The sequence below is a fragment of the Euleptes europaea genome, chromosome 6 (assembly GCF_029931775.1).
Source record: "Euleptes europaea isolate rEulEur1 chromosome 6, rEulEur1.hap1, whole genome shotgun sequence".
In the NCBI taxonomy this organism is placed as follows: domain Eukaryota; kingdom Metazoa; phylum Chordata; class Lepidosauria; order Squamata; family Sphaerodactylidae; genus Euleptes; species Euleptes europaea.
In genome coordinates this window covers 97,888,226-97,902,179 of record NC_079317.1, presented here as the reverse complement: position 1 = coordinate 97,902,179, position 13,954 = coordinate 97,888,226, and the positions used below count along the sequence as shown (strand labels likewise).

Below are 13,954 nucleotides of genomic sequence, written 5' to 3'. Positions count from 1 at the left end.
TTTGGTTACTTGCTTGGCAGTGCTTATCTTCGCTCCACCTGGATACACCGTAAATTCCTCATTCTGTTTAGGACAATTCAATTTAATATGGTATATACTTTGGTTTCGCAAACTGAGCGATTAATGCCAAACTCTGTTGCATTGTATCCTGAGGATTCATGGTGAAGAGGCCTTCCTAGATGGCTGAAAGGAAAGATGGGGCCATATTGCATGTACATAGGTTTGGAGGGAAGATTATACTGTGTGCTCACTAGTCGTGCCTCCTGGCTTGCAGCATCATCTCCCTCCAAATGTGGGCTCCTGGGCAAGCAGCAACAGCATCGACTGCTTCATTTGAGTGAACTGATTGACGCAGAGCTTTTCTGTTCTGTTGCTGGTTTTCTTTGTTTGATCACTAATAGTATTAGAGTAACGAATTGCTAAAAGGCCTAGTTTTGCTTGGTGCTGTTCATGCCTTTTTACCATTTCAAAAATGTCTTTCTTGGAAGCAGGATAAAAACTGGCTTATACTAATAGTTTCCACAGATAGTGTGTGTATCCTCACATTTTGTTTGTTCCTCTTAGAGCTGCAAAGTCCCAGCTGCTAATACCTATCAAAAGGTTAACATTTCCTTTGTTCTTCTGTGGGCTCAATCACTTTACAGTTATGACAGACATCCCTGGCAGGCAGGCGTTGACATGGACACTTCATGTTTCAAAGCACTTTAACTTTAACCTCGCAGAAACTGGGCCCCGTGGTTTACTGAGGGACTCAGGAGTATGAAGCGAGAGCTTAGACGGCTAGAGCGAGTATGGCGGTGAACTCGTGACGAGGCTGAAGAACATCTTATAGGACGTTTATGAAAGCCTATGAGGTGGCAATGAAAGCTGCTATAAAAGAATACTATGCAGCTGAAATTGCATCCGCTAGCTCTCGCCTGGCACAATTATTTAGAGTTATTAGTTCATTAATGTCCCTAACAGGGGGACTGCCAAATGTAAATCAAAATTCTACCCATAGCTGCGAGGCTTTTTCGAGCTTTTTTGCGGATAAAGTTTTGTCGCTCCGCCATGATCTCCCGCCAACTTTGATACAGCAAGGGAACTGGAGGCCCCTTGCCCATCTTCTGGTCCAATATTGGACCATTTCGGCCGGCTTTCTCCAGACGATGTCGACAGAGTCCTGATGGCTGTAAAGCCCACCACTTGCCTCTTGTACCTGTGTCCCTCCTGGTTGGTCAAGGCCTCCCAGGAGGTGGTGCGGGGGCCCCTGGGAGAGATTATCAATGCGTCCTTTGACACCGGGACCTTCCTAGGGGGTTTAAAGGAGGCAGTGGTTCAACTGCTCTTAAAGAAGCTCTCATTAAATCCGAGGGATCTTGCCAACTACCGCCCAGTGTCCAATCTTGCGTACCTGGGAAAGGTAGTTGAGAGAGCTGTGGCCGAGCAGCTCCAGGTCTTCCTGGATGAAGCATCAGTTTTGGACCCATTCCAGTCTGGCTTCCACCCTGGGCATGGGGCGGAGACGGCTCTGCTCGCCCTCACAGACGATCTCCTTTGACAGCTGGATTGGGGCGGGGCTGCTGATATTATTGGATCTATCAGCAGCCTTCGACGTGGTCGATCATGATCTTCTAGACCACCATCTCGCCGACATTGGGATCCAGGGCTTAGCCCTTCAATGGCTGAGCTCTTTTCTCTGTGGTTGGGAACAGAGAGTGACGCCAGGGGGAGAGGTGTCGCAGCAGCGTCCTTTGGTGTGTGGGGTGCGCAAGGTGCAATCCTCTCCCCTATGTTATTTAACATCTACATGCGTCCTCTTACCCAGCTTGTCCGGAGTTTCGGGTTGGGATGTCATCAGTACGCTGATGACACCCAGCTTTATCTGTTGATGGACGGCCATCCAGACTCTGCCCCAGACACACTGGCCAGGTGCTTGGATGCCGTGACTGGGTGGTTGAGGCAAAGCCGGCTGAAGTTAAATCTATCAAAGGCGGAGGTCCTGTGGCTCAGCCAGGGTGGCTTTGGGCGGGGTTCCGACTCCTGGCTCTTGACGGCGTGCCGCTAACACCTGTGCCCGCTGTCAGGAGCCTGGGTGTGACCTTGGATGCCTCTTTATCTATGGAGGCCCAGGTCACAGCTGCGGCCCGGTCGGCTTTTTTCCATCTCTGCCTGGCCCAGCAGTTGGTGCCTTACCTCTCCCGCCCTGACTTAGCTACAGCGATCCATGTGACAGTCACCTTCAGGCTAGACTACTGTAACTCGCTCTACGTAGGGCTGCCCTTGAGGCTGACTCGAAAACTCCAGCTGATACAAAATGCCGCAGCAAGGCTGCTTACTGGGTCCTCGTCGTGGGCTCATATCATGCCAGTGCTTACACAGCTGCACTGGCTCCAGCTGGAATATCGGGTCAGATTCAAGGTGCTGGTTATTACCTTTAAAGCCTTACACTGTCTGGGACCTCCTGGTATGTTCCCCAGAGGACTCTTTGTTCAGCTAATAACAATCTTTTGGTGGTCCCCGGCCCAAAGAGTGTCCGGCTGGCCTCGACCAGGGCCAGGGCTTGCTCTGTTCTGGCCCCTGCCTGGTGGAATAGCCTTGCTAACGAGACCAGGGCCCTGCGGGACCTCAAAGAGTTCAGCAGGGCCTGTAAAACAGAGCTATTCCGCCAGGCTTATGGTTGAGGCCAGCTGCAGTTCCTATATATAAAGACTGGCCTCCCTAACCTTCCCATTGTGGTTAACACGTTTTATTCCATCTGGTGCCTTCCATCTGCTCACCTAGCTGGGTTGTTGTATTGTGACTCGTTTGTTAGAGGCGCCTAGGTAAATTAGTATAATGATTATGATTTTATAGGGCTATTTTAAAACGTTTTAATGCTTTTATTGATTAATATGACTTTTATATTCTGTAAGCCGCTCTGAGCCAGGCTTTGGCTGGGAAGAGCGGGGTAACAAATGGAAATAATAAATAAATAAATAAACTTTGCTGGCCTTTTCAGCTTTTTTTTTTAAGACAGCATCATTCATTGGCAAAATTATCTTTAAATATCTTCAACAGGAAAGTGATTTCAGTAGTGATCTTTTAATGCTTCTCTGGAACAGGAAGACATGACAGAGTGCCAGATCCTAGATTCATTAATCCTCAGATTTCCGAAGACATGGGGCTAGAATAATTTTAGAAAGCAATGGCCTTCCTCCTTTATAAGCATGCAGGCTGGTCATCCAGAATCTTTTGCCCATTGCTGGTATGGACGTGTGTATATGTGTGCAGGCACTTCTTAGAATCAAGTTACAGTGAAAAAACATTATCATGCTTTTCTCTTTCAGTATCTTCTCCTGCCCAAATTGAATGAATTGGTAAAAATATTGTTTTGACACACTAATCGAGATATGAAAAAAGTTGTGGGCAAAGTTTTCTCAAAGCTTTTAAATCTGCACAAGAGCATGTGAAAACTCCTGTTTAAAATAATGTCAAGTCTAGGCTCCTCATCAGCCTTTCTTACTATTTTAGAGGCTTTACACAGTACTTTAAAGGCTGCTTCCACATGGAGGTTTTGCTCCATGTTCCCCTCACCAGTGTGGGGGGTGGGGGGAATCTTCCATACAGCATCACTGTGTAGTCATACACCTTCTGGCTTTTCTCCTTTTTTACTTTGTAGTGTCCTAAACCTGCTTTGCTAAGACCTTTGTGAGAAGATGGTACTCAGAATGGGATTTCAGCACCTCCCCACCCACATCTAGTGCCATTTCCTCCTCCACACACGCGCTATTTGTTAGCTCTTTAAAAAAAGCAGTAGGTACATCAAGACAGTGTCATTACACTACAGTCATATACCTGCTACAAAAGGGAAAAAAGTCCTCATAGTATAACACAAGCTTACCTGTGGAGCAGTTAAAGCTACATCCCAGGAAGGGAGGGATAGGTTTATTGAGATTGCTTGACATGTGAAAGGAAACGAAATCCAAGTCCCCGTTTCCACCATTTGGCTAAGCTATCCAATTGCCATGATAAATTGTCCCTGGTTTACCCTTTGGCAGATAGCCTGCCTTTCATTTGCTATATTTTGGTTTTTTATTTTGGTTGTGTTTCATACAGACTTCTGCAGTGATTGGACAAGACCAGGCTTGGAGGAAAACCTTGAGCCTTCACTCCTACATTGTGATTGGTTTAAAAAAGGAACTCCCTGGCTAAAGCAAAATTCATAAATTAGGTAGTCTGAATTGGAGTTCTATGTCAAGGCTGGTGGGAAGCCTAGAGTCAAGAGTGGAGTCCAGCCTGTGTTGCTCTAACTTGGACCCAATCCCAGGAAGGGGATGTAGATACTCTTTATTGGTATAGGATCAGCTGGCAAAATACCTTTTCTTATTTCATTGTAGTGCCCTGCCTAAAACTAGCTGTCTGATGATTGTTCCCAAGTATCTATGCTTCTAGGATTTATGCTTAGTTAATAAAGTTATATTTTACTTTTGATCTTCGGGTGTTTTCTGAAGATCCTACTCAAAATGGCTGTGTAATACTGACCAGCTCCTTCAGTTCTGACAAGGCCTGTGGTGTTGGATTCAGACAAAAAGAGATGGATGGTGGGGGAGAACAGCCCACACACCTCCATTTCTTTCTCACACAACACGTGCCAATTGCAAAAGCTACCAGGTTCGAAAGGATTTCCTTTTGCTGATGGCAGGTCCTACCTTGGAAGGCTTACAGACAGGTGGTGGCAGGGTGTAGGGTGCAGCTGGCAGTAAAGGCTTTTAAACTGCAAGTCCTTTTGGTCCTTGGCCAACTCAGAGTTTGTGGCTGAGTCCTAAGAGATGGGATAGAGCAAGGGTGGCAGAGGGACACTGAAGACCAAGGAGGGTCTGTGGCAATACCTACTACCAATTTTGGAAGGAAGCTGGCCCAAACCACTCCACTGGCATGGTGGAGGTTGAGCACGAAGGGTGGCACAGAGAATTTACCTTGAGAGGAGCCTCTGTTGCCACTGTCAATGCCTCTGCATTTGTAGGAGCAAATGGGGACTCATCCCTCTGCGAAAGCAACCTAAAATTTGTCACTCATAATCAGTGAAGCCAGTATCACTAGCTAGGTTGACTTTCCAAAGACAGACAGTCCATGGCTGAACTGAGATGTGAAGTCAGCCCTTTACAGCCTGTGTCTAACATACTGTCCACTAGACCGCACTATTTTTTCCAGTACTTGTGGTCAGAAGAATCTGTAAGAATCAGCAGTGCTCAAAAACTGACTAGTGTGGCTTCTATCCTGCTTGCTGGTCACAACCAGGAAGCTGATCATTCAAGTTATTTGGATGTATCCAATCACATTTAAAAGGAGTTGTTTGCACAATTACAGACTTCTTTCTCACAGCAGCCATCCCCCATCTTCTACTACCTGATTGTTAAAAGGCATAAAGTAATTTTTTGAATCCACGTGAGGTTCTTGAATTGAAGTTTTTGAGCTGAGACTTTCTGCTTACTTGAGTTCAGCTGAGACTTAGTAGTCACTCTGTGTGCCTTCAGTGTTTGTCTATGAGCCTAGCTAATCTTGCAGCTGGGTCCTGCGATCCCATCAGCATGAATGGTGCAAAAAGTTGGCAATGTAGAAGTACCGTTATTTTAAAGGACATATCCAATTGCACCGATACAAACAGAGGGCAAACTGAGTGTCTCTGTGCTTGTCAAGTAGGTAACTCTAATAACCCTAACAGCCCCGAGAGATACATGCCTTTTCTGCAGCGGTCAAGAAGGTTTAGTTTGCAGACTGCGCAAGTGCAAAAGTGGCTGTAAGCTGTGACATATTTGTTACCCGAAGCTCCAGCCAGATCCGTAACACAGGCAGCTTCTGTGCCGTCACTGGAAAGTAATTGACCCAGAAAACACTGTGGCCGTTCACTCACCTCCATCATAGGCAAGGTTTTTTTTTTTTTAATTAAGTTCAGTTCACCTGACGATTATGTTCATGCTGAAAGCATCCCTAGTAAGGTGCATTGTATGCAGGCCTTTTTTAAGTCCCTTTATGCCTCCAAGATAGGGGGGAATGTTTGTCTATTCGCAATACCAGATTATGGTTTGGATCCAACCAACCATCAGCTTGAAGGCACACCGATTTTCCCAGATCCCTCCACTCCCCCATTGTCCCGTTAGACTCCTTTAGAGATCACTCCTAAATGACAGAACCAATGTGGACAAGAACCCATGTGGGTTGTGGGGGTGGGGGGAGGCTACACAGAATAAGGGAAAGAGGGTGAAATTGCCTCCCTGCTTCCTCATATAAAAGAGCAGCTCTGGCTGTTGCCCCTCCCCCCTCCTATTGGACCCCCTTTCTCCTCATTGCAACCCTCTGACCCACAACTGTTTGTTCACATGAGTCCTCAAACTCCAGGAATTATCTTACCAGGGGTTGAAAGGGATTACTGGGGGAATATGAGGAAAATCCGCATCTGCCAGCACACTCTGATGGTTGTTGGTCAAATCCAGCCTAGGGCCACTATGGTATTTGCATCATGGTGTCATAAATGTGGAATGTTTACTAGTAGAGCCAGTTTTCGTAGGAACTTGAGTAGCCAGGTTGCTGCCAAAGCTCTTAAAAAAACAAGTGGCACAGTTATATACTATATGAAGCTTTTGATTTTGACCAAAGGCAATTTCATTGCAGTGTGACAAAGCTTCTGCTTAACAGAAGCCTTTAAGAAAATGTGCTCGATACTTAATCCATAATAGGTCTCTTACCAAAGTCCTTTAATGCTAATAAAACATCAACTTCTCCAGGAAATGTATAGATCATAATATTTCATTTCCTCTGATGCTTATCGTACTGCTGTCCTTTGCAGATGTAATGGACTCTCTGCTATGACATTTCACTGTCTCTCCTATGTGCTTTCTAGCTACCACAGCCTGGTATAGTCTTTGCTTTCATATATATAGGGTAGTACTCTACCACACAACCAGTGCATTGTGTTGGCAGACATGCATCTTCCCGGTGTTCCTTCTAGAAGCTCCCTTTGATTGCCCAAAAGCTTATGCTGGGAGATCAGGACCTGCATGCACAAAAAAACCTTATGAGCTGTGGGGGTAGGGGGGGAGCTGCAGCAAGGAAGGAGATTTGCAAAATCACCTCTCGTCCCTTCTGTTAGTAGAGCTTCTTCTACCTCAGTGCAGGGGCCCCCTCTCCCGTCTACATGGCTTTATTTTCACACAGGCCCTGTAACTTCCAACACCAGCTTTTAGGGGGTCAAATGTGGCTGCTGGAGGAAGGAGAATGTAAAATTTTAAGCTTCTTGGGCAAGTGACATGTTTGTTTTGGCTTATGTTTATAAAATATCCCTGAAAGAAAGGTATGTAGTTCCTGAGTCATGAAAGGTAAGCAGCAGCGCCTTGAATTGAACCTAGTGACAAATTGGCTATCAATGAAGAGATCACAAAATGAGAGTAATATGCGATCAGTGGTCAGCCCCTGACGTTTTGGAGACCCATGTAGAAATCCTTTTGGTCCCGTTTGAAATTGGTGTTATTCTATGAACTTCTTTGATACATGTAGCTGATGAAGCCATATGCGAAACGTGTTTCTGATCTAGACGACACGTCCTGGCACCTCTTCGCTATAGCCCTTGCCTCAGACATCTCCCGTCCAACTACCTAGAAGCACAGGAAAGTCTTTTATAGACAATACATATTGATATACCTGATCCAACGGACATTTATACTCTTTGCTGTATTGTACACCTTACTGGACTATTTTTACAACTCTTATGAGAAAACTTGTATCTTTTTGTATTCTTGTATGTATATATGCTCACCTTTTACACTTACCTGCACTTTTATAAACTTATCTCATTATATTATCTTGTGAGTGCTGTTTGGATCTCTTCCTGATAGGAAACAGACTACCACATTGTGTACGTTACGGTCCCCAAGTATTCTTCAAGGGCAGCCTCACATTTAACACTGAGTTTCTGCTTCTCTCTCCCCCCACCCCGATAATTCTACTGTTTCCCCCCCCCTCCAATTTTTTCGGCCTCCTTTGGTTCTTCTCATTCTTTCTCCTCGCCTGGTCACTCATTTGCTTTTTTTCCCCTCTTTCATTTTTTGTAACATTCACTTATTTATTTATACATCCTTCCTTTCTTATAACACAGTCAGGACCCAAAGGGGGTGACAGCAACAGGTACAATTAAAAAAAATCTGTTAAGTGAATTAAAACATATAATTAAAACATAAATAAAACGAATAAGCCAGAGCCTGCTAATACGTATTACATTCAGCCTTTTTTTCTCAATCTCTTGTTTCCTCTCATGTCTTGCCTTGTCTAATGCAGCAGTTTCTCAGATCTCTTTCTTGAATTCTTCGCCTTGCCTAATCTGGTCATTACTATGATACAAGTTACTTCTCTACTCTGCTCCCTGTAGTGGCTCCCTCTTATTTTCTCATTTCTCACACATCTACAATTTCCCTCCGTTCCCCTTTTCTTGTTTGTCTTTTTTCAAGCAGAAAGCCTTGCTTGGTTTATGTCTTACTTTTAAGTAAATTGCCTAGCACTCTAAAAGGAAATAGTAATTGTTATAATAATGCCTATTATTATTAACAGTATTTCAGCTTTACTTTTTAAGGGCAACCCTGTTGATCAGAAGAGAACATCAGCAGCTAGTTTGTTTCTCTCTCTCCTTTGCTGTGCAGAAAAGATGTGGTCCGCGTGGAAGCTACTGTTCTTGAAAAGACAGAATCTTGGCCAAAAATTAATATGGTGTTTAATCGAAAATGCCATATCCAGAGGAAGAAAAGTAAGATAAAAAAATACATATAATCCCTTTTTCCCCCAATCCTCAGAATACAGAATGACGTAGTTGTACTTAGCTGGTTCTGTACAAAACAATATGCTGTTGGAGTGTGATTCACAATGATCACATTTCCAAAGAGTGTAATGGTGTATGTGGGGGGGGGGGCAGAATGACCCATTTTGTCAATAAACCATTTTCAGTTTAGCTTTCTGTACAATAAAAGTGTTTGTTCCCTTCAGTCATACACAAATCTTTATGTATGAATCCACAGATGTTAACAAGCTGAAACAACATCTGTAGGCAAGCTTTGATTAGCATGTTAACAAGGCAATTTCTTTGTGAATGACAGTTATTCCTGAGTGCCTTGGGCAAGAATCTTTTCAGATGCATATGACTGAAACCTTTAACCATGCTTCTCTGTAATCAGGATTGCTCCATTATTTGAGCCTTTATGTTAAAATATTAGATAATTCACCGGTAAGGCTGTGCTCTGATTCTTACTTTTCTGTTCTCTTTCAGTTATGATTATGCCACAGACTGTCCTCAGGATAAACACCATTGAAATTGCTCCTGTCCTGTCCTGATGAATTATTGGGCTTGGTTTATTCGTTAGAGCTCTAGGCAGTATGAAAATGAAAGATGTTTCTGTTGCATTCTGTCATTACCTCTACTAGAAATCTATTAGTAAATAAAACTCCTGTCCCAACATTATTCCTCATTTGGTGGTGATGATTATGTAACTGCGCTCATAAAATTGTTTATCAGATTATTCTTTCTCCTCAGATATGTATTTGGGAAGAATAATATAGACCTGGACTTGTAACCCCTCACTCAAGCCAACCACGGCCCATCAGAAGAAGAAGAGTTGGTTTTTATATGCCGGCTTTCTTTCCCACTTAAGGAAGAATCAAACCAGCTTACAATCACCTTCCCTTCCCCTCCCCACAGCAGACACCCTGTAAGGTAGGCAGGGCTGAGAGTGTGTGACTAGTCCAAGGTCACCCAGCTGGCTTCATGTGTAGGAGTGGGGAAACCAGACTAGCATCTGCTGCTCATATGGAGGAGTGGGGAATCAAACCCGGTTCTCCAGATCAGAGTCCACCGCTCCAAACCACCGCTCTTAACCACTACACCATGCTGGCTCAGCTATGTCTGTTATCCCTCCCAGGAGTCCTATAAACCTGTTTTTGTTGCCTATGCAGGACTGCAAAGATGAGATGGGGTGGGAGTGGTGGTGGTGGTGGTGGCCAGTAACAATACATGACTGGTGGACTGTGTTCATCTTGGGGTTTCACAAGTTATACAGGTCTGACTTAGGCTTTGTTGGATCCCAATGCACTCAAGTCTGGATCTTCTGTTTTTGGCAATGGAAAGGGAAGGAAGCCATTGTCCTAACAGAAGACCTTCTGTTTAGGTAGCAGTAGAGTTCCGTGTGTATGGAGTCCTCTGAGTCATAATATAATAAAAGCATGAAACATAATATAATAAAAGCATGAAGCCAAGAGGTTGTCTTTTCCAAGAGGAGCATGTCATGCCAAAAAGTCCACCCTGCACTCGGGAAGGAGGGTGGCTTAATGGCAGAACATGCAGGAGATCCCAGGTCCAATCCTCTGCATCTCCAGTTAAAAGGATCTCATTCAGTGAGATGGAGCCTTCTATCGTATGAGACCCCAGACAGCTACCGTCAGTCAGAATATACCATATAGAGCTAGAAACTGGGTATCTTTTGATGGTACATAACGCAACAAGCTTGCTGTGGCAAGATACCAATGGTCTAAAGTAAAGCTTCTTAAACTGTGGGTCGCGACCCACAGTTTAAGAAGCTTTGCTTTAGACCATTGGTATCTTGCCACAGCAAGCTTGTTACTGAATGTGGGGGGGTCACAAAAAATTTGGCAACAGTAAATGGTAAAATTATATGTATACCAAAGAATTGTTTTAAAATAAATTTCTTTATGATTTATTTGATTTGTATACCTATTTTATATACCTATATTCCTGGGGTCGCGAGTGGAAAAAGTTTAAGAAGCCCTGGTCTAAAGCAGCTTCATCAAAATAGGTCAGAATTGTCTGATGTTCAGAGGTGCCATGATTGTTACCAATAGGTATTTTTTTCTTACTTGTTGTCCAACCACCTTTCCTGTCCAGATGATATTCTGATGAAATAGGCTCTAAAGCCCACATTATTGCAAGGAACATATTCTTCAGAGAAGCACAACCTATTGTGTCTAAAGAAGATAAAAACCACCGTTTTGCTCACTTCTAAAACCATAATTGAGATCCCTGCTTGAATCCTTTAGTGCTTGGGTTTAATGAGCTGGATTACTAACAGTTCATTTTCCCCATTTCCTGATTCATAGTGACGAAGGGGACCATTTCCCTCCCTTCAGCCCTCTGAGAAGCTGCTGAATCAAAAACTAATGACCTGTTAGGGATAGCCTGCATTGCTACATGGGAGATTAATTCATTGTTGGTCTGATTTAATATCTTCTTTTATAATTAACTTTGCAGGAGCAATATATTGTGCAAACTTTGCTGTATGATATAGGAAATGTCATCTAGGTTTTCTTCAAAGTGCTTACCTGGTACAAAAATGAGAGAACTGGACTAATTCAAACTGGACTAATTTCTGGACTAATTTCTTTAACTGGACTAATTTCTGTTAGTGAGTACTGATGTTCGTCCCTCAGAAAGGTTCTTCAACCAGACTGATACTACCTAGTCTACCAATCCATTAGAGGTGTTTTTTAGCCCTAATTTGGTCTAAGTGACGTTAGCTATGGCATATGAAATAATCTAGAGAGTTTAAGGACTGATTCATGTAGGCATGTCCATCACTTGATAACTGCAAGACATGACCCGCAGAGACCCAGCACCACAAGTCAGACTTTCACATTTGTTATTTTTTCCCCAAAATTTATAACCCTGTCCTCATTCCCAGTGAAACCGGGCTCAGGGCAGATGGCAACCTTTAAAACCACATAAAGCATACAAATTTCAAACACAGCACTCATAATAACAGTAAAAACAAGACAGTGTTTCAGTAAAACAGTAGTAGCCACCATGACACTGGGTAAGCAGATGACACCACCACAGATGACCAGAGTGGGGGAAGAGATGGGGAGGCCATTGCTTTTCAATGGAATAAGTTCACACATTTGGCTTCCAGTTTCCAACTGCAGAGAAAGAAAGTGATATACTTGCATACATGACCCAGTTCTTTCTTGCGCTTAGTTGTTAAAATTATTTGGATTCTAATGAACAATATCCAGTCCCCTCTAAAATAGAGAGGTTACATCCTTCCACCCCAGTCCTTCCGCTCTGTACACTAGGTGCTGGACGACCTTACTTTTGAATAATTTTAGGACTGGATCAGTAAGAAAACCACCCTTTGTATAATACAACCTTAAGATGCATCCCACAGTCCATAATACAGAGGACTTAATAACTGTTAAATGCACATTCCAATTTAGCCTCTCTCTAAATGTAACTCCCAGGTACTGGAAGGAGCTACATTGTTTGATTGAGTTACCATGTATATTCCAGGTAGATTTTTTTGGCCTTTTCCTGAAGACCAACACCTTTGTCTATTCAAAGTTGATTTTAAGGGCCTCTTCCTTGCAGTATTCTCCCAGTTGTAGTAGCCTTCTTAGTTCAATTTTAGTAAGGGAAACTAAGGCCATATTGTCCACATATAGCGAAACTAATTTTTTGCTGTTCTATAGACGGTGGGAAAAAATGCGGATCAGAAAGCCTCTCAACTATGTTATTTATATATAGATTAAATAATAATGGAGCCAATATGCATCCTTGTTTTATGCCCTTACAAATTGGAATTTTATTAGTTAGGGACCCAAATGTCCCTATCCTTATTTGGGCAAAGGTATCCCTATGTAGCCTACATAATAAAAATAATAAGTGACTATGTTCATTCCCCCTAACTTTGTCCAAAGGTGATTTCTATCTATTTAATCAAAAGCCGCAGCTAAGTTGACAAACGGCACATACCACACCTTTGTGGGGCCATTTATGGCAGAGAAGGCCAATTGATAAAGCATTTAGCAATGATTGATGGTGTCAAGGCCCTTTCTGAACCCTGCCTGACAGGGATGTATAATATGATTTTCAGTTACCCAGTCCTCTAACTTATGCAGCAGGTATGTGCTATAAAATTTGTCTGCTATGTCCAGCAGGCTTATAGGTATGTAATTATGTTGGGTCTATTATGTCCCCCTTCTTACGAATGGGGATAACGATACTCAGCTTCCAGCTAGAAGGCATTCTGCCCGTTTCATTTATCTACATGAAAACCTTTGCTAGCACAGGTGCCCACCAATTTGAAAACGCTTTGAACAAATCCAGAGGAATCAAATCTTCCCCAGGAGATTTCCCAGGGGCTAATGAGTTAATTAAGCCTCTGGCCTCTGCCACAGTGACTGGACGCCAGTCTGGGAATCCTGAATTATCAGGGGAGGGACTCTGTGATACTAATGGATTCACCGAGGATAAGGATAGAGATGAGCCAAAGACCTCACTAAAGCACTCAAACCAGACTTTGCCTGAGATTTGCACTTCCAGCTGTCAAAAGGAACTGCTTGTTCCAATTGAAACAAGTTCCCAGAAGCATGAATCGTTCTTTTTGGTGACTGCTAAATCCTGTTCCTTCCACAGATATTTAGCATAGTCAGTTTTCTTTTGTTTAAGTAACTTTTTGTATTGCGCCCTAAGTTGAAGGAACTTGGGCATCAAATGATCCATCTTTACTATGTCTTGCCTATCTCATACTGGTAGTTAGATTTCTTTTTAGAGCTTTACATTCCTGATCATACAAGCTACTATTTGAAAGTGGAATGGCTTTTGTGGGCCTATTATTAATGAGTGTGGGTTGGAACAGCAGTTTTCTAAAATTTGTACGTCAACTTTTAAGCCAACTGATACAACAGTCACCATACCCCCTGCTACCACACCCCTTTGAATGAGATTTAACCAGCGTTTTTGAGAAAGCTTGGTAACCTTGGAGAGTTGGAGCATCTAAATCCTGAGACCAGGTTTCCTGGAGACAAAGAATATCACATCTATGTAGAAAAGTCCAACAATCCGAGTCATGTAGCTTGTTCCTCCACCCCCCTGGGTCCCAAGATAAGATCTTTAGTTGTTATTCAGCGCACAGTATCTTGCCCTCAAGGTCCAGAAAAACACATCCAT

The 13,954-nt window shown here is 43.2% G+C and overlaps 1 protein-coding gene across 1 annotated transcript in view; it reads left to right on the top strand.

Annotated features, from left to right (window-relative positions):
* MRPL21 (mitochondrial ribosomal protein L21) overlaps nt 1-9,508 on the top strand; it is a 36,533-nt gene extending 27,025 nt beyond the window's left edge. Inside the window, exons 6-7 of the mRNA XM_056851975.1 lie at nt 8,649-8,752; nt 9,269-9,508. Of these exons, the coding sequence (XP_056707953.1) occupies nt 8,649-8,752; nt 9,269-9,333 (169 nt within the window). The 3' untranslated portion in view covers nt 9,334-9,508. The remainder of the gene's footprint in view (nt 1-8,648; nt 8,753-9,268) is intronic.
* Nucleotides 9,509-13,954: the final 4,446 nt, after the last annotated feature.